This window comes from Cicer arietinum, chromosome 8 (genome assembly GCF_000331145.2).
Source record: "Cicer arietinum cultivar CDC Frontier isolate Library 1 chromosome 8, Cicar.CDCFrontier_v2.0, whole genome shotgun sequence".
Taxonomy (NCBI): domain Eukaryota; kingdom Viridiplantae; phylum Streptophyta; class Magnoliopsida; order Fabales; family Fabaceae; genus Cicer; species Cicer arietinum.
The window spans coordinates 2,118,180-2,143,902 of NC_021167.2; the positions used below are offsets into that span (position 1 = coordinate 2,118,180).

At 31.2% G+C, this 25,723-nt stretch overlaps 2 protein-coding genes across 3 annotated transcripts; one reads left to right on the top strand and one right to left on the bottom strand.

Annotated features, from left to right (window-relative positions):
• The first annotated feature begins 414 nt into the window (after window positions 1–414).
• LOC101514642 (kinesin-like protein KIN-UA) lies at window positions 415–8,580 on the top strand. Its single transcript, XM_004511579.4, has 19 exons — window positions 415–769; window positions 881–981; window positions 1,085–1,207; window positions 1,534–1,719; window positions 1,903–2,124; window positions 2,250–2,406; window positions 2,708–2,857; window positions 3,399–3,487; window positions 3,713–3,916; window positions 4,203–4,316; window positions 4,671–4,802; window positions 4,893–5,024; window positions 6,068–6,203; window positions 6,314–6,406; window positions 6,752–6,877; window positions 6,991–7,116; window positions 7,381–7,524; window positions 7,759–7,887; window positions 7,979–8,580. Exons 1-19 carry the CDS (start codon window positions 631–633, stop codon window positions 8,137–8,139), a joined length of 2,664 nt encoding a protein of 887 aa, XP_004511636.1. The 5' UTR covers window positions 415–630; the 3' UTR covers window positions 8,140–8,580.
• A 4,771-nt stretch (window positions 8,581–13,351) lies between these two features.
• On the bottom strand, window positions 13,352–15,122 carry LOC101515294 (AT-hook motif nuclear-localized protein 26). Of its 2 annotated transcripts, XM_004511582.4 has the most exons (2): window positions 14,888–15,121; window positions 13,352–14,751 (listed from the first exon to the last, which is right to left on the bottom strand). In XM_004511582.4, exon 2 carries the CDS (start codon window positions 14,545–14,547, stop codon window positions 13,822–13,824), a length of 726 nt encoding a protein of 241 aa, XP_004511639.1. In that variant the 5' UTR covers window positions 14,548–14,751; window positions 14,888–15,121; the 3' UTR covers window positions 13,352–13,821. The 2 variants fall into 2 exon arrangements, with proteins under 2 accessions (XP_004511639.1, XP_004511638.1); XM_004511581.4 differs by having other exon boundaries at window positions 13,352–15,122.
• Window positions 15,123–25,723: the final 10,601 nt, after the last annotated feature.

Below are 25,723 nucleotides of genomic sequence, written 5' to 3' on the forward strand. Positions count from 1 at the left end.
CTCCATCCTCACCCGCACTATCACTAACCTTCACTTCTTTCTTTTTTCCTTTATTATTTGTAGACGCATCTCCTCTAAAGAGTTAGAAAAAAGCACGATCATGCACATTTTGTTAGTGAGCTTTAATTTGAAAAAATAAGGGAGGTGCTTTGTTTGTACTTTGAGATTATATTAAACAAACAAATCAATTGAAGAATATTATATAACAAAAAATAATAATGCCGGAAAAAAAACATTATTATAATAAATAAATAAAAACAGATGGGACCCAGCTAACCCAAGGTGGACCATGAGACTAATTCTCAGCTGGAAGTTACTTTTTGTAATTTAAATTTTAATTTAGATGCCCGCGACACAGGCAGAGCGACGACTACGTATATAATATAAGCAAAATAAAATAAAATAAAATAAAATTGCAGCAAGTAAAAAAATAAAACAAAATAAAAATAGGCAGTACTGTAGTGTAGAAGTCTGGTTGAGAAGAAAACTCAAATTTATGTGAGTCACATCTATAGCGGTTGCGGATTGAAGAAGTGGAGTGCAATTGCATATACTTATTCAACAACTCTTGTCTGTGTGTTTGCTTCATGAGCCAGCAAACCAAAACCCTCTTTTCTTGAAATTTGAAGAATGTCCACCTCTCAAGGTGCTAGTAATAGTAACACTTACGGTTATCGTAACGGTAACAGAACCTCTCTTAAAACGTCAAATGTCAAGTCCAAGCCCACTCAACGCCGTAATACCACCGTCATCAAGGACCATACTACTGGTCAGTTCTTCCATTCTCCTCAATAACCGTCATTTACGCTTTAATTCCGTTATTTCCATTTTACTCCTAATTCCTAACATTCACTTGCTTATGCTATTTCTTTCTGTGAAGTTCCTGGAAGAGTTCGAGTGGCAGTTAGGTTGCGGCCGCGAATTGCGGAGGAGTCAGTGGCGGATGCTGATTTTGCTGACTGTGTTGAATTACAGCCAGAGGTATGTATGCTAATTGCTTAATCGCTTCTGCTATTTCTTGTTTGTTTTAGATTTATATCTCCTTAATTGTAAACTTGTTTGTTCTTGTCTATTTGTTTTGCAGCTCAAAAGGTTAAAACTTCGGAAGAACAATTGGGATGGAGAGACTTATGAATTTGATGAGGTGCTTACTGAATTTGCGTCGCAAAAACGTGTTTATGAAGTTGTTGCAAGGCCTGTTGTCGAGGTGTGTATTCGTTCACATTCATCGCCCTAATTTTGATGATCAGGTTTGTTGACATGTAAGGGTGCATGAACAAGATGTTTTCCCATCTTTGGTGAAAATACTTTTTTTTTTATTATTTTGTTTTATAACAACAAATTGTTCATTAATGATTTTATTAATCAATTCATGTTCAACAATTAAAAGCTAGTTTGAGTGGACTGATGTGGGTTAACTGCATGTGCTAACACTCATTTATTTTGGTGCTTTTATCTTTACCAAAAACAAATATGAAATTGCGCAATCATGCTCTTTTTTATTGTGGAACTTCCTTTTATTACCTTCTGCAGAGTGTACTGGATGGTTACAATGGGACGATTATGGCTTATGGACAGACTGGTACTGGGAAAACTTATACTCTTGGACGACTTGGGGAGGAAGACACAGCTGCACGTGGAATAATGGTACGAGCTATGGAAGACATTTTTGCCGATGTTTCCTTGGAAACTGATTCAGTCTCAGTCTCATATTTGCAGGTACTTAGAAATAAAAGAGATTTTGGTATGTCTTTCTAATTTAGTTCCACTGTCTGTGGGTATAGATATAGCATTTTTATCTATTTAAACTTACCCTTCGATTCTAAGTATTTGTTATATTTTCTGGCAAACTACATTCAGACTTCATATGTTAATATGATGTTTCTTGCTTCCCATGTTCAGCTTTATATGGAGACTATACAGGATCTGCTTGACCCTGCCAATGATAACATAGCCATTGCAGAAGATCCCAAAACTGGTGATGTTTCACTACCTGGAGCTACCCTAATCGAGATTCGGGACCAGCAGAGTTTTGTTGAACTACTAAGATTAGGAGAGGCTCATCGCTTTGCTGCAAATACGAAACTGAATACCGAATCTTCTAGAAGTCATGCAATTCTGATGGTAAATGAATTGACATATCCTGTGAATGGAGCTTATAATCTTGTTCTTTTAGTAGTCACTGTTCATTGTTCAATATTTGTAATTTTAATGTTGTTGGTGGATTGACTGTACCTCTAACACGATAGGTGCATGTAAAGAGATCCGTCAAGGGAAGAGATGTTTCTCATTCAAATGAGAATGGCAATCATCCACACATGATCAAATCGTTAAAGCCGCCTATTGTTCGGAAAGCCAAGTTGGTGGTTGTAGATCTTGCTGGTTCAGAGCGAATTGACAAATCAGGTTTGTAGATATAGTAAACCAGGTTTTTGTAATCTCTCCATACTCATCTGTTTGTAGGGGCTTAATATTTTCAAAGGCTTTGCTACAAGGAAACATTCCATAATCCATATTTCTCTCCCTGTGTTTTCCTTACTTAAATTTTATAAATCTTGATATACAAATCCTTTGAGGCAACACATAGATTTTCTGAATGCTGGGCTATTAACGTTAAATATTGGTCATTCAAGATGGGAGGATATACATTTTCTGTCTCTGATATTTTCTACTTAATGAGAATGTTTCATTATTTGTTGCTTGTTAGGAAGTGAAGGACATATGTTAGAGGAAGCCAAATCCATCAATTTGTCTTTGAGTGCATTGGGGAAATGTATTAATTCACTTGCAGAGAATAGTGCACATGTGCCATTTCGTGACTCAAAGCTTACTAGATTGTTACGTGATTCATTTGGAGGTATGATTCTGTGAGTAGATAAGAATTGCTATTTTCTCTTGTTCTTTTCTTATGGTTTGGACTTAGCTTTTTTACTATAGAGCATCATATTCTCAACTATGGTATGTTTGCAGTGGATGTTGACATTGGTTTAACACACTTGAGTCCTGTGTTAGTCACATGGTTCAGCATGCGAACCAAAACACCAACAAAATAGTTAATGTAGCGAAAATTCAATCTATAGATAGCAAACTCACGGAGAAGCTTAAGACACTAAATCTGACATTTAATGAAAAATTGCTTACCACTTTAAATGATTTTATATACTTGGTAGATATGTCTTTATAAAGGTTTTGTGCCGAAAGTCTCTGAAGTCACCTTTTTTTGCATAATCATTGATATTAGAGGGAAATATTTGGTTAGAAAATCCATAGATAAATTATTTCATTGTAGATTGGAGATATTATTATGAAATACATATTTTGTTGAAATTGTCAAGCCTCTTTAATTTTTATGAATCAAATCTGTGCAGTATGTGTTTGACATCTAAAAGTTTTAACAGGTACAGCAAGAACCTCACTTGTCATAACTATTGGACCGTCACCACGGCATAGGGGAGAGACTGCTAGTACTATAATGTTTGGACAGAGGGTGGGTTCCAAATTCAGTAGTTCACTTTTTTCTCCTTTCACTTTTTAGATTATTTCCGAAATCCCCAATGTTATTTTCATTGGTTGGCTTCACCTTTTGTTCTGTACTTAAAATTTAAGTTCATGTTGTTGCTAATTCATTTTATGAGGATATTGCATAGAATGAGAAATGAAATAGTGTCCTGTAACCACTAACCATTATGCTCAATATTTGTGCATCTTGTAGGCTATGAAGGTAGAAAACATGATAAAGTTAAAGGAGGAATTTGATTACAAAAGCTTATCAAGAAGGCTAGACATAGAATTAGATAAACTCATTATGGAACATGAACGACAGCAGAAGGCATTTGAGGATGAGATTGAAAGGTTAGCGACTGAAGCACAGCATCGGATATCTGAGGCTGAAAGAAACTATGTAGATTCATTGGAGGTTGGTTCTACATCAATCTTTTATATTATGTCATATGTGTTGCAGTTTGTGTGAAATAGTTTCTTTGACAGCCATCGAATCACATAATTTTGGTACAGTATATCCATAATATGACACTTAACTGGCCTATTAGATGATATTTGTTCATTTTTTGCATGCCAGTTTAAGATGATTTAGTAGTATATGTAGCATGGCTTAAGTTCAAATGTTCAATTAACAAAATACATGGTTGGTTTGGTGTTTATTTCCTGGTGAATATGTGCTGATACTCATTTTACTTTCTCAGAAGGAAAGATCAAAATATCAGAAAGATTATATGGAGTCAATTAAAAAGATCGAAGAGAAGGTTATGTTGAATCAACGGAAGAATGAGGAGCCTCATATAAAGTCAAGCGTAGAGGTACTAATTTTTATTATTAATATATTGTTTTAAGTTTTAACTTAACTTTATCACAATAGGTGAAAAATAGAGTAGATGACTAAGTCCTCTGGAAACATGAAGGAGAATGAGCATGTCTTTTTTTGTTTTGGGGGGGTCTGATACAAAGTAATATCACGATAATAGACAAATATGTTTCGATAGTTAATTATCTTCAATCAAAGATTGACTGCTAGGTTCGCTTTTTTTTAAATGACAAATTTTAGTAATTAGTTAGAAATCTTAGTGGCGGGAGTTGAACCCATAATCGCTATCTGTCTATCCCTTATATTCCTCCTCCAAACCACATGATCACTCCTCATTGTCTTTTCCTAGATTCCCAAGGTATCTGCTGAGGAAATGGCTGATTTGAAGAAAATGCTTCAAAAAGAAACTCTTTTAAGAAAATCTGCTGAGGGGGAAACAAATAATTTGAAGATTCAAGTGGCTGAACTAAAACAGTCAGAGGTATGTTTTTAGGTCTCCAATATATATGTTCACTTGCATTTTATTTTTCATCATGGTATTTGAATTAGTTTTACATGGATACTGTGATAGGCATCAGCAAAGTCAGAGATATCAAAACTTCATAAGATTTTGGAAGATGAGGCTCATCAAAAAGATAAACTAGAAGGAGAAATAGCAATATTACAAAGTCAATTGTTGCAGTTTAGTCTTGAAGCCGGTGAGGTAAGCTATACCTAAATTGCACAAATTTAGTTGGCTTTTGTCTAATAGGTTATTGTTAAAAAGATGACCACTTAGCATTATATTTTTGTTTTCGTCATGTTTGTTGGTGTAGAAACTTAGACCTTTTTTTGGATTTAAATCATTTAACTAATTACTCAATTTGCACTTATTGGCAAGCATATTCATTTTGATTAACAAGGAAACGGCTGATCTCATTCCCAATGCCGAAAAATTCAAAATGCATATTATTTCTATCTACCTTACTTTATTAACGAGATATTAAGCTAATTTTTTAAAAGTAGAAATGACTTGACTTTCAAGTTTGTGTTGAAATCCAGCAATTGAAGTAGCAAGTACGGTTTAAAAGATATTGATTTTATATTTTATTTTATCCCAAAGGGTGATTAAATATTAAACAGCAGTTGTATCTAATATCTTCTTTTCAGCTTGGGCTAGATATATTATGTCAAACATATTTGTATTTGCTGTAGATGTATTTGGTATTATCTGAATGACACTTATCCTATAGACGGTCACAATACAACTCATTTGCCGGCAGTTGATGTCCCAAAATTTTACCCAATAGCCCAATTTCACCTCCATATATGAGTAAAGAAAAGAAACAGGGAAAAGTGATTTGGAAAACTAAACTAAATTTTTTTCTCAAGTTACATTAACATTCTACAGTACCAACTTCTGCAATATTAACGAAAGTGTCTCTATCTTCATTAGCTATATATCATAAGGACACTGGACATTGGGCCTTAGCTCAATAGATAGTTTGTTTAGACAACAAGAGTTAGTCAGTATATTCCCTGATTTTATGGAATATGGAATTTTGTTATAGATTTCTTTTATAAAAAGGAGGGAAGAGTGGTTTAGAAATATTGTGAGCAATGCTTGCAATTTTGTAAAAAGGAGGGAAGAGTGGTTTAGAAATAAACTGTAAATCGTAATCGAACCTAAACTGTAAGAGTGGTATTATCTGAATGTTTGCTGTAATCGTATTATTTGGTATTATCTGAATGACATTTATCCTATAGACAAGACGACAACTAAATGGGGGTGGATTTGAAAAAGAAGTGGGTTGTCGCGATTCTCTCACTTCTCAAGTTAAGCATCAGCAGCAAGCTTCAGGAAATGGAGAGAAGCCTTCAATAGCCAAGCTCTTTGAGCAAGGTAGTAATTAGTATATGTTGCGTGTGTCAAAAACATGACATATATTTTATTAATAGCTTATCTGTCTATTTTGAAGTTATCTGTACCTGATAGAATAAATATTCTTATAGTGGGATTGCAGAAGATTTTGTCATTGCTTGAAGCAGAAGATGTTGATGTGCGAATCCATGCTGTGAAAGTTGTAGCAAATCTAGCCGCTGAAGGTTGCTGTCTTACGTGCTTATGTTAAAATTCCTTATAGTGGCGGCGGAAAAGTGAAAAAAGAAACTCAAAATAATTATTTGAATTAAAGTCAATCAATCTCTGAAGAAAAGTTGTAGTTTAGTATTCTTAATCTTTGTTAATTATTTGATTTGAAGTCAATCAATCTGCGGAGAAAAGTCTTTGTTTAGTATTCTCTTCCTTATTATTCCTGTGATATATCTCATATATTTGGCTTGGTTTATGAAATACACTGATTCAAAGAAAGCACCACCTTCTAGACTAAGTTTGCTAGAACTACGTGTTGTAAGAACCATCAGCTCTAAACCTTATTCAACTTGATACAGAAACAAATCAGGGGAAGATTGTAGAAGCGGGGGGCCTTACTTCCTTGCTTATGCTGCTTAAGACCACACAAGATGAGACCATACATAGAGTTGCTGCAGGTGCTATTGCAAATTTGGCAATGAACGGTAAATTTATGCTTCCACCTTTTTGGAACTAATAACTTGATGAAATAAAAATGTCTATTGCTAAGTATCTTGTTTTTTCCTGGTCTCTGCATCCTTATCATGTGTCTTAACAGAAACCAATCAAGAACTCATTATGGCCCAAGGGGGCATTAGTTTGCTGTCAATGACTGCAGCCAATGCTGAAGATCCTCAAACTCTTCGAATGATTGCTGGGGCCATTGCTAATCTCTGTGGCAATGGTAAACTACTTATCTGAATCCATTTTAGAAATTGTTTTAATTTTCTGCGCTATAGATGTATTTTACTGCAATGTAGATAATGCATTTGATCCTGAGACTCATTTCATATAAAAGACCCTTCTGGCAGGTGTAGGATAGGTGTAGTGCATTGATCAGTGGAAACTGGCAGTAGTTCTAGACTTCTAGTTTAGGCATCATATACAAAATTGATTCTCTTGAAACAAAATAACCCGTCACCACTAAATGTTGTGTCCCTGCACCTAGATAAGCTACAGACAGAATTAAGGGGCGAAGGTGGTATCAAGGCACTGCTGGGAATGGTGAGATGCAGACATCCTGATGTGCATGCACAGGTTGCTCGAGGTATAGCAAATTTTGCGAAGTGTGAGTCAAGAGCATCTAGTCAAGGTAAACTTATATGAGCAGCTTCTCAAGTCATATATTTTGATTGTGATTAAAATAAATAGTTCGTTGAAATGACACTTATTCCTTTAAAAGGATACAGTTTGCATCCCTCTTTTTTCCATTATCTGTATAATTTGCTTTTCTTAGTTAGCACAAGATATATTTTGGGTTTGCAATATTTTGCACGATCAACAGCATTTACTATTGCCCGAGTTTAAGTTTTGCCACATTGCATAGGGATAAAGAGTGGAAGATCTTTCCTTATTGACGATGGTGCCCTTCCATGGATTGTTCAAAATGCTAATATTGAAGCCTCGTCAATTAGGCGTCATATTGAGCTTGCACTCTGTCACTTAGCACAACACGGTAAGTAGTACTAAGCAAGCTATATCTTTGAATTAGAAACTAAACTTTCTTTGGGGCATGTCCCTTAGACTCTCTGGTGAATGTATTCCAGAAATAAATGCAAAAGACATGATTAATGGGGGAGCATTATGGGAGCTAGTTCGTATCTCACGAGATTGTTCTAGAGAAGACATAAAGATTCTTGCACATCGAACATTAGCCTCCAACCCCGCTTTCCAAGCTGAAATGAGGCGTTTGCGGCTGAGTCACTGAAGAATTTTGTAGACAAAGTAAAGCTGGCTGAAACGTCCAAGGATGGCTTTCTTCAGTGTCTAGTTGAAACTATAAACTAGTGTTCGTGGGTCCTTGTAAGCGGGTGGTTGATCCATCAATGAATGACCATAATTTAATCAAGTCAACATGGTGTCTCTCTGGTCCACTTCCTAGCCTCTGGCATGTAAATTGATTTGTACATGAAATAAATAAGGTAAGAGTAGCAATAGTTTTGAATTTCTTCATTATAATAGCTTGTTGCCAATCATAACGGCAATAGTTAAATTTGTTGATTAGTGATGATTTGAATTGTTTCAACAATTGCTAGAAGGTGTGAACTCCGTGAACATTCATTTTTTTCATAATGAGTGTCCCCTATCAAGTTGCAAAAGGCAGTGTATTATTATTATTATTATCATAATTATTGATTGGCTTTGATAATTGGGATGACTTAAGTGGGCATGACCATAAAGACTCTGCGCCTCAAACAACTTGGGACTAAAAAGATAAAGAAAAAGTAGTCTTTTTTAGTTAACAATAATGTACTATTATTATCTTTATTATTGGGTAATGATGCGCTGGGTGACTGCGCCTGCCTTAAATAATCAGATTGTCATATAAATATGATATTTCTTTGTTTTTGGTATTATATAAATATGATATTTATCCAAATTACATTAATGTTTTCATCTTTATTTAATTGGTCTTACCAAAACTAAATTTGGCGGGACATTAGTTTAAGAGTTTAATTGTCACATATAATCAATATAAAAAAATTTATATTGTCAGCATATCACAACTATTTATTGATATGATTTTAAAGTTAGTTATGATAAAAGTTAATTATCTTTAAGGACTAACAGTTGTGAATTACTAATAATATAAAAGTTCTTTACTCTAACTAACTATATAAATATATATATATATATATATATATATATCAAATAAGTTAAATCTTTAATTTAATTGTTCGGACAGTAGTGGATTAACGTAAAGATTGCTAGAAAAATATGTATACATAATTTTTCTCTGTTAAATAAGCTAAGGTCAATGTTTATTGTCATTGACATGAGTGTATCGTTATTGATGGCAATAGACTAAATTAATGGGAGCTGAGTGAAAGTTTAGGTGTAATGTACTCCACGTGTTCCATATTAACGGTATATTTAAAATAATTCTTTTTCTAAAAAACGTCATTTTTAATATAGTTTTAATTGTTTTTTTAATTATAACTTCTTATCAATACTATTATGTGTATCACCCCTATAGTAGTAGTCAATGAGGGGGCAAATTAAGGTTATTAACCAGAACAAACAAAAACACCCATTTTAAAAAGAAACATCGCTATCTAAATAATCACTTGCTATCACCTGCGTATGCATAAATTAATTGATTCCTGTAAATTATATTTTTGTCGTTACACATAAATATTTTACATTGAAATTCTGCAAAAATAGTTGCTATGCAGGATTTAGGTAAGGTCCCGTGATATAGTATAATACGATATGGTCAAAATCTAATGCGGGAAGTGAGGCAGGTTTCACGTAGGCCATTGTCGGCTACGTGTTTCATTACAAGTTTTAAAATATTGAATGATCAAGAATTCAAAGTCAGAGGCAGTTTCTGTTTGTTTTTTTCTACATCAACCTTAACTAGCTTGTAGCTTGGCCCCTCAACAAATTAAACATAGTTACCAATTAGTTAGAGATGCATGTAATTCATTAGTAGTAATAATCAATACACCTCTTTTGATATCCGGGCACTGTTAAAATGATTGATATATCACTATTAAATTAATAGTATCTACAACCATGCAGCTGTTCAGTTGGCTAGTGGTGAGTGAGTATGGGTTTCAAAAATATAGTTAATTGGATCTTGATAAATTGGAACAAAAAACTAAATAATTTAAATGACAATCACATATTTAAAATAATTGAATTAACCAAATTTAATTCAAAACAAAGTTTAATAATTTTAAATTTTTTTAATCTCTTATAAAATTTTTAAAATTTATTTTTCTCGAAAAAAAATATAGGAAAAATTAAAATAAATAAATTAAATTAAATTAATTTTTTCTTGAAAATTTTTTGCTTTAATTTTTGAAAAAAATTTGAAACTTTTTTCTTGAATTTTTTTATATCTATTTTTCTCAAAAAATTTTGAACAAATTTTTAATTGGAAAATTTTTTACATTTATTTTTTTCGAAAAAAGTTTGATATTTTTTTATCAAAAGAATTTTAATATTTTTTTTTAATAATTATTTTGAAATCGATTTTAACTAAAAATTTCTTTAAATATTTAACTAGTTTATATTTATAAATCATTTTAAATCGATTCAAAACTGTACTGAATTTGATTTGAAAGTGATTTTCAATAACTTAACGAAACTATTAATATGGTACAATGCAGTTCGATTTTTGCACCATGAACCACGCTAAAGAAAGATATCAAAAGACTTCTATATATAGTTTTCATTTGATATATATATATATATAAAATGGGACATATATTTCAAAAATAAATTTCTATCAATGTTAAAGTGTGGTTTTTTATCATGTTGATATATCTTCAAAGACTCAATCTGAAATCTTGCTTTATAGATCCGAATATAGTTTCACAATCAACGTAATCCGTTCAAATCCAAACGACTATGTTAAAATGTGTATGCTTGACAGCGCCAAACGACTATAACAGTATTGATGAATTCAAATCCAAATTAACTATCCGTTCAATAAGTAACTTTTCAACAAATTTAAACAATTTATATTATAAAATTAACCCAATAAAAATAAGTTTTTTTTCCTTTAAGTCTAAGTTCATATTATTAAATTATATATTATATTTTGAATTCAAATTCAAAATCTCGCATTGTGTGTTGTGTGTGAGTTTATAATTTTATTTAACTATTTCATATAAGGCCAGGTAAGTTATTTAACTATTTCATACAAGGAAAGATAAGTTATTTCATTTTCCTTCTTAAAGAAATAAGTAATTAGTTTAATTTGTTTGCTTTGTTAATATAAAAAAAAATTTAAATTATTAACAAATTACAATCAATTATATATATTTTTTAGAAATTATTAGATTAAAATTTAAATATTTTAATGATCTAGCGTACGACACATATAGAGGGAAGTATAATTTGAATGGAATTGAAAACAACCACTAAAAATAATGAAAGGTAAAAGAAATAAATATATAATCATAGTGAGAAAGATTCATAGCACGAGCGTTGCAATAAAACATTAAATAAATGGCATCAACGGATAAGTTCATTCATCTTGTAATTTAGTTAGCTTGGCTTGAACTTGCGAGGGTCTACTATTGTGAGATACTATTAAGTTTTTTTAATAGTTAATGTTAGTATGTTTTGTTGGGAAAAATATTTAGCCAAGTAATCTCTTAATTGTTTTCAATTTTTGATTCTCTTTTACTTCAAAGAATTACGCTGAAGAGACATCGGTGATCATGGAAGTTGAAGGGCAAAGGAAAAAATGCTTTTGGACATCAATCACTAGATTGATATGAATAGATTGCTCATCTATGATAGGGCGATGAAGAAATACATTGGTATTATTTGTACACATTCATTTTTTATTATAATTTTTTTTCGTGTTGGTTGTTAGTGACGTTAAATACAGAGAGATAAATGTAACTGTCAAACTATTATGTTGTAGTGTGTTTTGTTTTAAACTTTAATGACCCTCGTGAACTCTAGTAAATTTGAGAAAGATTCGATTAGCTTATAGTTGTCTGCTTCCTATGCATTTGACATTCCTTCGACTAAGGGTAACTCAACTACTCAAAATTCGACAATTTGTCATTCTCGATTAATCAATTATTTATTTTTTAAGTGTAAATAGTATGTTAGTATATTATGGACCAGAATTTCAACTCTTAAGTCAAATCAGTTGAACTACTCAACATTCGATTAACTATTAAATTGTTCAAGCGTGTATTTATGTATTTTGAATTATATTAGACACAATTGATCTTATATTTTGAACTATATTAGCTATTAAGTTATTCAAGCATATATCTATGTATTTTGAGCTATATTAGACACAACTGATATTATATTTGAACACATTTAATTTTATACATTTATTCAACACTTCATTTTCTCTTTTATCTCTCGTTTTATATCACATTACCAACAAATTGCATTTATCATGTCATTATCTCTATTTTTTTTTTCTTTAATAGTTTCAAATGGATGTTTAAGTTTTTAACAAACATTTTTCAATAGGAAAATAGATGAACTTTAAACATGAGAGGGAGACAGGGTACATGTAAGGCAGGGAAGTTTGTTGTCTTGGTTAACGTTGCCTTTTAATGGAAGTGTGGGTGACTGCCTCGAAAAAGAACTTCAATCAGACAGTGCATGTGTGAACCAATTGCCAAACTTCCATGTTTATCTTCTTCTTACATACTACTACTCTAAGTACAGTGTACTCAAATGAATGAAAAGGATAAATATATTAAAAATAATAAAACAATATTTTAATTTTTTTAGAATTTTTTCAATATATATATAAACAAAGGAGAGCTTAACTACTTTCTCCTTCAGCCCTATATAAAAGATTTAATTGTAATTAAGTAAATAGGGAAAAAGAATGTTTGTTGATTTAATTAATAATATGAAAAAGATAGAGTTTATATCTTTCGATCCCTTTCATTTTCTCCAATCCGAAGATAAATAATTTCTATTTTCCATTACAATTTTTATTTTTTGGGATAACAAAATGTAAAATAATTAAAGCTATTTTGCTAAAAAAAAATAATGCAAAGAAAAAAATCGAAAATCTTATTCAAATAAAGCATAAAATTCTCAAGAACATCTTCTATATCTAGACGCATGAAGGTAGTAAGACATTTAATATCTCACATTAAACCCTAAAGAAGATATATTTTTTGTGGGAAGAGACAATTACAATATCTTTTGAATTTTTATATAATAAGTATTTTTAATGAAAAACAATACTACCAGCAGTACTTCTCTTATCATTATTAATCTTAATCAGTTCTAAATTGAGTAATTAGACCTAGATCATACCCATGCTGTTGAAATCGCAGAGTTTTCATTCAGTAACCACCTTAAATAAGTGGAGCAACCACTCTATAACTGAATCCATGACCAAAATGCAAAAGTGAAACAACATAAAATGAAGACGTTACCTTGAACTCAGAAAATATGAGAAGAAAAACAAGTAACTAACGTGTACTGTTTCATTCACCTCAAACTCTAATCATTTATTCATCACCTCACCAAATACTATAGAATAGCTAGCATAAAATTAAATAAACAAACTCACCGAGGATAATAATGATACATCAATTTAATTACAGTCTCAACTCAAATTAAACATCAACCTCACCTACCTAATTCATAATAATCAAAATGACACACAAAATTTAAAGAAAATTAAACAAATTTAAGTAGAACCTCTCATGATTGAATTATTCTCTCTAGTTTCCTTCCTTGTTGCAAAACTCCCTTCCCAACATGTTGCAAACAAACCATGCACACTCACCTTCGAATAGTATCAGTTGGATTGGAAATACAATGAATTCTCTCCAGTGGAAATTTTGTATAGTGAAGTCTGAGACACTCATTTATTTCTACTGCATGCAGTCAAAGTGAATGAGGAGGTTTCACATGAGAGAATCCATTACAGAATTCAATAAGGAGAACGACCGGTTGGCCAGAAAGTCTCCGAAGGCATCTGAACTGAACTGAGAATATTATGATTAGGATTAGGAGGAGGCATAGCTTGAAAAAGTGGAGCAGTTGCATCTCCTAATAGCTGTGTCTGTTGTTGCGGAACTCCACCACCACCACTTGGGGAACCACCGCCACCGCCGCCTTGAAGTTGCATCGAATTAGAACCATCATCATCTTCCAAAGGAAGTCTCTCATAAGCGGCGTTACTAAAAGAAGCAGACATAATAACAACAGGTCCAGAAGCAATCAAAGCACCAACAACACTTCCTCCAACAACCTGACCTTGTCCGCCCGCCAAATATATAGTCAAACCTGAAGCAGCCGGCGGAGCAGGCGGAGGAAGAAACGATCCGGCTAGCGACAGAATCTCGAACCTTCCATGAAGAGTGACTACCGCTCCAGGGGAAGCCGGTTGCCTGAGTGTTACGTTGGTAACGGTTCCAGTACCACTCATGATGCAAACGCCTCTCTGACGACGTCTTGCGAAGTTGTTGACGCTTTCGACTATGTCGCAACCGTCAGCAACTTCCATGACGTGAGTCTTTAAAGCGTTTGCGCTGTCACGTGTGATGATGATAGGCGGTTTTGGTTTGTTTTTGGATCCGGCTGGTCTTCCTCTTGGTCTTCTTGACATTTCATTAGAATTATCGCCGCCGGAACCACCACCTCCTCCTTCTTCCATGCCTAATTCAGTTTTGAACTTGTTTTCTTCGCGGTTTGTGAGGTTGAGACCGCCACCGCTGCTGCTTCCGCTCTGTTCATCGTGATCTTGTTGCTGTAAAGTGTGGAATTGAAGGTGTTGTTGTTGCTGTTGTTGTTGATGGTGAAGATGAAGATCTCTTGCTGCGTGGAAAGGTGGAGGAAGTGAATGTCCGTGTGCTGTTATCTGATCCATTAATTAATTCTTTTCTTGAATATCAATTATGCTTAATTTGCAATAGATATACAAAAGAAGAAGATGAAGATGAAATTGGAATGAATCTGAATTGAAGATATATAAGAAAGTTAAGTTTGTTGCTAACTTGATGAGTTGATCTCAGTTGCTAGCTGGCTAGCTGAATTGAATCTTCCTCTACGGCTTCCAGAGAGAGAGAGAGAGAGAGAGAGGGTAGAGTGATAATTGAAGTTCCTTTGAGAGAGAAATTACGATGAAAGGAAAAGAAAGTATATAGAATGAAGGGAAGTGAGAATGATTAGTGTTAGGGTTAGATTTAGATTTAGAAAAATAGATCCAAATCCAATGCTGCCTTCGGTAAGAGTAAGACTGCGTGTGTGTTTATGGGCGGTGTATGGGTCCCCACCTCTGCACTACACATATTTTTTATCAACAAATTTAATTTTATTATTTCATGGACACCACATTATCCTATACATCTTAAGATACAAAGAGATATATAACCGATAAATTTTATATATTGATGATGTGATAAAAAAGAAAGAAAAAAATTGAAGTATATATGTTTGTTGTTTTATTTTATTTTCCTCAACATCTATATTTTTAATCAATAGTTTTTGGGCAAAAATTTGGTTCTCTTATTCACTTGTGTAATGTTCTTAATTAGTCAAATATGCTTAGCTATGTCATTATATGGTCTCTAAATCTATTAAAATTTACAAAAATATTATCAAATATGTTTTTTTAGTCATTTTAATTTTGAATAATGTATTTTTTGTTTATTAATTTAATCATAAAGAAGCTTTAATTCTAATGGATGTTTTTAAAATTTTAATACATCTAAATATTATAATAAATTGTCTCACACACAGAAACAATCCCACTTTGGAGTTTGTGTAGGCATTAACCTCTAATCTTATTTGGTAGAAATTTTAGACTTATTAATATAGATCTACTTTTTAATCACTGTGTGTTTATTTTTTTATACCTACATCAACCCTAAATTCAACTTTTTGCGAAGTATAGATACTCATAATCTTTGTTCTTCTCATTTCTAAAGCATTGGCAATTTGTGAATTAATTTTCCGTTGGCTTGATTGGTTTTCAAAGGAATGGGGGTAGAGTAGTGATTGGTGAAGAATTAATTATGACAGATTTATTAAGAATTCAAACATACAATATTTCTCTGACGAGAGATGGACTTGTGTTAGAGGTTGTATATATAAACAAGTGAATCTACTAAGTTTTGATTTTTCTTGTAAATGTGTGAAGTGATTTCACAATATCATCTTCAAATATATTAAAATTATAAAAATATTTATAAATGTGTTTTTATTACATTTTAATATCTGTTTATAATTTTGATAAATTCAAAAATTATATTTAAGAATAAAAATTACTATTTACTCCAATAATTCTATATACAAGTGACAATAATAAAAATAGACATATGATGCCCCATTTGTCAAAATTCCTGTGCTTGTCGTGCGCTCACCTTATTGCATATTTGCCCATTCCTCCGTTAAAATTAATTTCTATTTTCTCTCTCTTTTTTAATTTCCAAACCAAACAGACAGTTAGACAAATTATCGATAATATAGCTATAAGTACTTTTTAAAAGCAATTACATATGTATAGATGCTGCTTTTGAGTACCTAATTTGTCGTTTGCGAGAGAACATCCAGAATTACACAAACGGGAACTACGGTGGTTAGTGGCAAAGTTGAATTTTTTATAAATAAAACATTAATTAATACTAGCTGGCTTGGCATAATTAAAACTTAGTTAAACTAAACTATAGTGTGATGCACACCCACGGAATAAGGAAAGAGAGAAAGAGAGTGTGTTAATTTGTGCTTCAATTTTCTATGAATGACCACATGCACACCCACCCCTCTGCAAATTCCATCTTTAGTAACTTTAAGGTTGAGGTCCACAATCTATAAACATTACACGTGTCTCTTCCCCCGCTTTTTTCGGGTCTATTTCTGTAGACTACTTTCATCCTAATTACCACCTTGGACTCTAGTTAATTTGCTAAAGTCATAACTCTTGATCTAGATTTAAACTTCAAAACTTAATTTAAACTTCATTTGAACACAAATATATATCAATTTGGATCAAATATATTTATAAATTGTGGGAGTAGTACAATTTGAATCTCTAGTCAAGTTCAAAGGAGCATTATCCAATGGTGTAGCCCATAATTGATATGGACCGAGACAGTTAAAAGAGCTCATTGTTTTCTGAGTAAGGAATGGCAATAGAAAAACATTGGGCCAAATATGTGCATGGGTTATAATTTCATGGGAAGTGGAACAGCTAGTGATCCACATGCTCCACACTTTGGTGCAATCGGGAGCTTAAATACTTTAATTAAGAGATCTAGTGGAAGCAATCTCGAGTTTATTTTACTAGAAAAAAATTGAGATTAACATAACATCAAACTTATGTTGCATTGCACTGCCACTACCGGAAAATAATTATAATACTAAGCCTTACCTTAGGTACGAAAATGAAGATAATATCGTTAACGACAAAAACTTACAAAATTACTTGACTACCTGTACGACTCTTCTTCCCTTTTTTACCGTGTAAAAATAACTCTCTGATTTAAATATAAAATTTTTTTATTGAAAGTATATGGAATTTTGTGTATTTAATTTTTTTAAAGTTTAAATTTTATATTTTTTATTGCAAAATTTCATTTTTTGATTTTAACAAAATTCATAAAAAAATATTTCTTTTTTATTTTTATAAAATAATTAAATCAATAAAAATTAATATATTTAATTTATATTATATAAGATAAAGATATCAACTTTGATTTTATAAAAACCAACTGATGTAACTAGCAATAAATCGGCCATAAACATGATAAGGTATTATGAATGAGTGTGTAGTGTTATTGTGATACATACATGCGTGATCAGTTGTGGCGGCTGCCTTCAATACAGTACTACTATAATTCATCTGTACTATTATATCGAGTGTGTTTTATTTAAGATTATATATATAATATTACATTGTAATATATGTTGACTTGATGCATGACTAACTCTCTCATGATGAGTTACTATATATATTTAATAACTCAATATTAAGGGTGGAGTTTCTCTTGGACACAATTTAGTTACGGTCACTCTAAATTTCTCAATATTTTAAAAGATACTATAATTTTTTCTAAGGAATATTTAAATTATAATCTAGTAGATTAACTTTAATCGTGTGTAATTTGCTCACTCAATTAAATTAAAAATGATCCTAATTTTTTTTATAGTATAATTTAATTTTTAAAAATTCTATTTCTAATTTTTTTAGTTTAATCATCCTAAAATTTTATATTTGTTATAGAATACAAATTATTAAATTACTCTCGTAATCGACTAGACATTTATCTCTACCTTTTACTTATTTTCTCCTTATTGTATCTCTAAAAATAGTAACTTTAGTTCTATGTAAAATTACCAATGAAAATTATGATTTGACATATGATTTTGAGGAAACTTCTTTCTATAAATTTGATTCAATGAATGGAAGTATATAATTTTATAAGAAAAAAAATTTATGTTAGAAAAATTTTAAAATAAAATAATTATTAATTGTGACAACATTGTGAAAATCAAATTATATAAGTTTAGAGGATATTTGTGGTTGGTGTGGTTTGATATAAGTTGGTTGGCTGTGATGAATTTCGACTACATCTGACATGACACGTGTTAATAGATATGCTAATTAATATAGATATTGTGGTGTTTGTTTTTGTAATTTTGGATTCTATACAATATTGTATTTTTTTTTTTATCTATTTAAATTTTAAAAATTTGGCCACCCCAATCCGCCAATGTGACTATATCAATGATAATTTTCATCAATTCAACCGTAAAATCAAAAGTTCTTAGTGAGTAGATCAACTCTATTAATTATTATAAATTTTAAAACTATTTAATACTTTATTAAATAGTTTCAAATGAATCTATAATAAACTTTTAAAAAATATCAGCAAATACTGATGGTTATATTACATAGCTAAGAATTTTGATTTATCTAAAATTAGAGGATATTTGTGGTTGGTGTGGTTTGATATAAGTTGGTTGGCTGTGATGAATTTCGATTACACATGACATGACACGTGTTAATAGATATGCTAATTAATATAGATATTGTGGTGTTTGTTTTTGTAATTTTGGATTCTATACAATATTGTATTTTTTATTTATCTATTTAAATTTTAAAAATTTGTTCACCACAATCCGCCAATGTGACTATATGAACGATAATTTTCATCAATTCAACCGTAAAATCAAAAGTTCTTAGTGAGTAGATCAACTCTATTAATGATTATAAATTTTAAACTATTTAATACTTTATTAAATAACGATTTGATTAGTGAAATTTATCGTTAGTATTGAATTATTAAACATAGTAACTCGTTACATAGTTACTCTTGGAGTCAACGGATCGTCACTCATATATATATAAAGGGAATTGAAAATTAACATGTTTTGGTACTATTAAATTCAACCATCGATAGTTAAATGACATGTCATCTATCAATAAGTTTGACCATATTTTGGAATTAACAATACTATTAAGTTTTATCTTTTCGGTATGTTTTACAAATGACGTTTTCTTGTTATGATTTTAATTAAAATTTCAATTTCAATTTCCATCATGGAAATAATGAATTTAACTATTTGAAATTATATTTTTTAACCATTTTTTAAAAATAACTACGATATTTTTATTTTTTTATTGAAATGTATATTAGGTAACTTGTAATTCAAGTAATATAATAATTGTGTGTTATAACTAACTAACTAACTAATCAATCAGTTAGTTAGGTGGTTACATTTCAGTTAGCATGTGTGCTAATTCAATAAGAATGACTCATGTATAAATAGGCTTAATATACTATTAAATATCCAAGCCTTATCATCATTCAAGTGTGTGCATTATTGATTTCTTGGTGCGCAAGCAAACAACAAATTAGCTAACAAATTGGTATTCAGAGCAAGGCTCGATCCTAATCAACATCAAAACACAAGTGAAGTGTGAGGATTAAACACAAGTGAAGTAAGGATTAATTCAAATGAAAACATTGACAATTTTCCAGCACATGTACCACACTTTGATGAAAATGATTGGGATAGATGGAGAATTCAAATTTGTGCCTTATTTGGATTCCAAGAAGTCTTGGAGGTTAAAAAGAAATGATTTTATGAGCTGGGAGCGAATCTAACAGAAACACAAAGAACAACTTATAAAGAAAATAAGAAGAGAGATTGCAAGACCACATTTATTCTTTATCAATGTCTTGATACAACCAATTTTGATAAGATTTCTTAAGTAAGAAGTGCAAAAGAAGCCTGTGATATTCTTGATAAATGTTATTCAGGTAGTACAAAGTTCAAGAAGGTGAAATTACAAACACTTTAAAGGCAATTTGAACTGCTGTAAATGGAGGAACAAGAAAAAGTTTCAGATTTGATTTCAAGATTGAGGAGCAACACAAATCAAATAGCTGGATGTGATGAGAAGTTGTCAGAACAAAAGATGTGTAAGAAGATCCTAAGGTCCTTGCATACCAGGTTTGACTACATTGTGTGTGTCATTTAATAATCTAAAGATGTTTCAACTCTAAGTCTTGAAGAACTTCAAGGGACATTAGAAGCAAGAGATTTGAGAGTGAGTGAAAGGAATGGAGGGAAGTCTGGAGATCAAGTATTGACAGCTCAAATAAACAAGAAAGGTGATCAGAAAAAGAAACGAAAACTAACAATAAAGATAAATTCAAGAAGTATGATGATGAATCTGAATCCTCATCAAAGGAGGTGGTGGAAATGGTAAACCTAAAGGCAAATCAAATAATTTTGACAAGAAGAATGTACAATGTTATAATTGTGAGAAGTTTGGTCACTTTACTGATGAATGTTGGGCTCGAAAGGTTAAACAAAAGAAGAAGGATGATGATTAGGCATTGCTGCACAAGAACATGATTCAGATTTAGACACAATTCTTTTGATGGCTACAACAAATGAAGAACCTTCTTAATCTCAATTTTGGTTCCTTGATACTGGTTGCTCCAATCACGTGACCAGTCACAAAGAATGGTTGGTGGATATTGATACATATATCAAGAAAAAGTAAGATCGGATTTGCTGATGATAGAACATTAGAGGCTGAAAGTGCTGGAAACATGATGATTAAAAGAAAGAATGGAAAGGCAGTGGTGATTGAGAATGTGTTATATGTGCCAAGCATGAAGAGCAATTTGTTCAGCATAGGTCAGCTGATTTAAAAAGTGTTTCAAGTGATAATGAAGAATAATGCATTGGCGATGTATGATGGGCAAAAGATAATGATAGTGACAGTTCTTTTCTATAAAAAAATTGAACATTTGACATGAATACGTAGGCTGCGGATATTCAATGCTTGAAAGCAATAAGCTCAGTGGATAAGAGTTGGTTGTGGCATTTAAGGTTTGGCCATCTGAACTTTAGAAGCCCGCAACAAATTGGCCTAAAGAACATGGTGAATGACATTCTTGTGATTAAGAGAAAGTATTAGGTGACTTGTAATTCACGTAATGTAATAATTCTGTGCTATAACTAACTAATTAACTAACCCATCAATTAGTTAGATTGTTAGATTTTGGTTAGCATGTGTGCTATTTGAATAAGAATGACTCATGTATAAGTAGACTTAATAAACTATGAAATATATACAAGTCTTGTCATCATTCAAGTGTGTGCATTATTGATTTCTTGGTGTACAAGCAAACAACAAAAATTATCGGTATAAAATTAATTTACATTAATAATGCACTTTCTTTTTTCCCTTAAAATATTAATATTTTATGAGTTTATTTATTATCGATCGTCCATGTAAAAAAAGTATGAAATGATGTTTAATTTGATAACTAAATACATCAACTTTTTATTTACTACTTATTTCTTAAAATATTTTCAACCAATAATTTGTAATTTTAGATAATGTCATGTTAACAAAGACTTTAGGACACTTGTTAAAGAAATAAAAAAATAACTTTGAATAAAAATTATACTTTTTATAATTCTAAAAAGTATATTTTAAGACATTTATTAGTATTTTTCATTAAAAAAATGAACGGGATTGATATATAGAGAGACAACTCGACGGTATCGAAATAAAGCCGTTGTCCATTGGAAGGATGGATGAAGTGTGGATTGGTTGGTGAAGTTTGTTGCATAATGATAATAATGGGATGAAGAATAATACAGAGTGTATGAAATTAAGTTGGTGGTGGAGAAGAAGAGGGTTGACCGCATAATAATAATAATAATGGAGAGATGAGTGAGGAACGCGTGGATGGCGCTGGCAGGCGGCAGAGAAGACAGTGGAAAGCGCCACATATATAACCGCGCGCGGCACGAGCGGCGGAGAGTTAGCTGAAACAGAGAAATATTAAAATGAATTAAGCAGAAGATGCCAGATGAGTTAGTAGGATGGATGGAGTATTTCACTTTCACAAAACACAAAACACAAAACACAAACACAACTGCTAAGTATTAACAACTATAGTGTATGGTGCGTGCGTAAATAAAAACCCATGCATCCTAAGATGCTCTTTGTCGGCCTCTCCATTCAATGCATTCTTTAAGCTCCATGTGGACCCCACTCTTTTTTATCCTTCACATTCACTCTTTATATGTCAGATCTTTTTATTTAGACGCGTGCTCCCTTCAAATCCAACTCTTATCCTCTTACCTACCCCTCTCGTGCACACAAATCACTTGTTAGCATTTATCACTGCTACAAACTCACTACTATCAAAATTCTGAATCTTCTTTTTTTCAATATTACTACGGGAACTTTCATTTACATTAATCTTTCAAACAAAAAATTTAACACATTTCAAATCCTCGGACAATATGCCAGATCAATCAGAACATTTCATAGAGTTATTCCTTGGAAAATTTCACACCTCTAAGAAACAAAAAAACTTTTTCTATTGTAGAGTATCACTCTTCCTACACTGTGAATACACTCTCTCACGTCATCGAATTTTATATTACATCAAATTTAATTTTATAAAATCAACTTATAAAATGAGATATATCATTGTTTATAAATTATTATAGAGTTTTATCTTTTATTTATATGAGATTTGAATTTTCCAAATAAAGATTTCTCAATAAGATCTACCACAATAAAAATATTTTTGATAAATGATTTCGTGAACATTTGTTTGCTCCTTGGACATGAGAAAAATGTTCTTTTAGGTTTTTTTCCTTCTTTCATATCTCAAAGATTTTGCCCTACAACATTTGTACTTTACTTGTAGCGAGGAGTATCTTGTTGGAGAAGTACCAACCGCTTGAGGTGAAGTTTTATGAAAGTTCGGCCCAATAACAATGATGTTGTCTTTACGAGCCATTGAGGTGATACAATTGTCCAGATAAAAGTCTTCAACTAAATAATTCTATTTTTGTAAAAACAAGTGAAAATGTCAACAACAAAAAAACATAGTAAACGAACATTAGGCGTCAAAAAGGAGAATTGTAGTGTGCACCCTCCACCTTTACTTTCCATCTCATTCATATGGAAAATACTATTTTTATTTATAAAAACCGTTCAAAAAAATTAACGCCCCAAATATGAATGACCAGTTACAGTATCAAGTAAATCATGATTGTGTGTTCCACAACAAACACTAATTTTTTATTCTTTACCGACACTTAACTGTATACATCTGAAAGTAAACAGTTTTTCTTGTGAAAACAACTTAATGTTAATTTTGATTTATATCTTCCACCTGTTTCGCATCCCAAAATTAATTTGTCTTTTCTTTCCCCTTTTTTGATTGCTTTATCTGATCGAATAGTAACAATTAAAATTTCATTTTGACTTCCAATGTTTTTTGTCCATTCAGATGCAACTTCTCGAGAAGAAAACACCTACAAAATATGTTCAAATAAAACATCAAATAAATCGCTATAATTTTTTCTTATCGGTGTTGAATTATCAGTAATAATACCTGATCTATGATGAATTTTTCTATAGAATCTATGACTGTTCTTGAAGTAGGAACATCAACTCTACTCATACCTTATTTCAAAAATAGTAATAAATTTTATTAATAATTATATTATAAATTTATTTTTCAAAATTTATTTTTAATTATAACATACATCAGGAATTTAAAAAAAAATTGAAACTTTCAAAAGTTTCTAAATTTTTGAAACTTTCGAAATTGACTTCGAATGTTTGAAATTTTCGAAGGATGTGTTCTGAAAGTTTGAAATTTTCGAGCGCTACTTTTTGAAAGTTTCAAATTCATCAAAACTTTCAAAACTTTTTGAAAAATCACACTTCGGAATTTTCAAATTTATCCAAAGTTTCGAAAGTTTCAGATGATCCTGATAAATTGCATTTCGAAAGTTTGATATTTATCAAAATTTTCGAAATTAGTTAAATTTTTTGGAGAATTAAATTTCAAAAGTTTCAAATTTAACAAAACTTTTGAAAATATAAAAAAAAACTCACTTTGTTATTATTTCGAAAGTTTGTAATTTTTGATTATTTAAAAATATTATCGAAAGTGGGGTGAGAAATATAATGGTGAATTTTTAATGATTTTATACAAAATAAAAAAGAATAAAATGATCTTTAGTGAAAAATGGGGGAGTGAAAAGTACAATTAAAAGTGCAGGGTACAATTCTCGGCTAAAAGTTGTCACATGGGCCGACTTAACAGTCCATTAATCTTGATGTGGGCTGCAGTTTGATCCAAAACATATTGTCTGTATTTGTGCTCACTACCTTTTATGTTAATATGCAAAGTACTAAGAAATTATTCTTTATGGAAGACCAATATCACTCAAGGATGATTAATTAATTAATTAAAGCTTTAATGTGCATAGGAGGATAAATTCCAGAAGAGTATTTTATACTACTAGAAGCTAGAATTTGATTAAAAAAAGTCAAAAAATTGGAAGTTGGATAAGCATTAATCAAAATACACTTATTTGTTTAGCTTGGGCATGAGCTATTTTTCAATCAAAGAACCAATATTTGACCCTAAGAAGATAAGGATATTTTTTCTTTTCGCCCTTAATTTTCTCGAATACACAAGAGTTTTCAATTCAGATTAAAATTTAAAAGTTTTTAGTAAAAAGAAACTTTCAAAATAATTTATATTATTTTCGACGGTAGTCAGTGTTGGTCTATATATACATCCACCAAGAAGTCATATGATGGACTCATATACATACCAAATTACTTCTTTTTATGGACTCATATAACATAGCACATTACTTCTTTTTAATATGTTTTGAGTTTTTTTTTAAATAAGAAAAAATAAGAGATTAAATGCACTTATGAACTGTTTTTGGGTTAGGAGCTGACCTATTTAGCACATTAGGAACGGAGGGAGTAACTATATATTTTTAAACAACTTTTGTATATTTTCTCCCACGGGTTTGAAAGTCGTTAAATATTATATGTTCATTTTCAACCTAAAACTTTGTTATTCTTGTTGGAACAATTGATCGGAATTATTGAAAAGATAACTGATTTTCTAAGATAGAGGAATGGAGAAAAAATATTGTAATTTTATTCCCACTTGAATGATTACAATTGGTCGTAGTATTTATAGTGTTGGCTTAACATTTAAGTTCTCTTATAACTAGTTAGTTACGAATCAACAAAAACTTTTGTAACTATTAATTATTTATATAAAAGGATCACAACTCAAACCTATTATGATTGTAAAATTGTATTGGCAATTTGGCAACAAGAAAAGATGGGTGCTTTGGGAAGAATCTAAACGAGGAAAGGGCACTCTTTATTTGGATTGTAGCATCTTTATCTTTATTATGATTGAAGCCAAATAATTGTGGGAATCGCCAATTGCTTTGCATATTGTTGTGAATGCAGCCAGCAGCTATAGCTAGCACAAGCTTACAAGTCCTTTCCATCA

Bases quoted from the DNA above. Each gene is read 5' to 3' on its own strand.
- LOC101514642 (XM_004511579.4), top strand. From the start codon at position 631: ATGTCCACCTCTCAAGGTGCTAGTAATAGTAACACTTACGGTTATCGT. The intron at 770-880 runs GTCAGTTCTTCC...CTTTCTGTGAAG, and splicing joins CATCAAGGACCATACTACTG to TTCCTGGAAGAGTTCGAGTG. The intron at 6,204-6,313 runs GTAGTAATTAGT...ATATTCTTATAG, and splicing joins AGCCAAGCTCTTTGAGCAAG to TGGGATTGCAGAAGATTTTG.
- LOC101515294 (XM_004511581.4), bottom strand. From the start codon at position 14,760: ATGGATCAGATAACAGCACACGGACATTCACTTCCTCCACCTTTCCAC.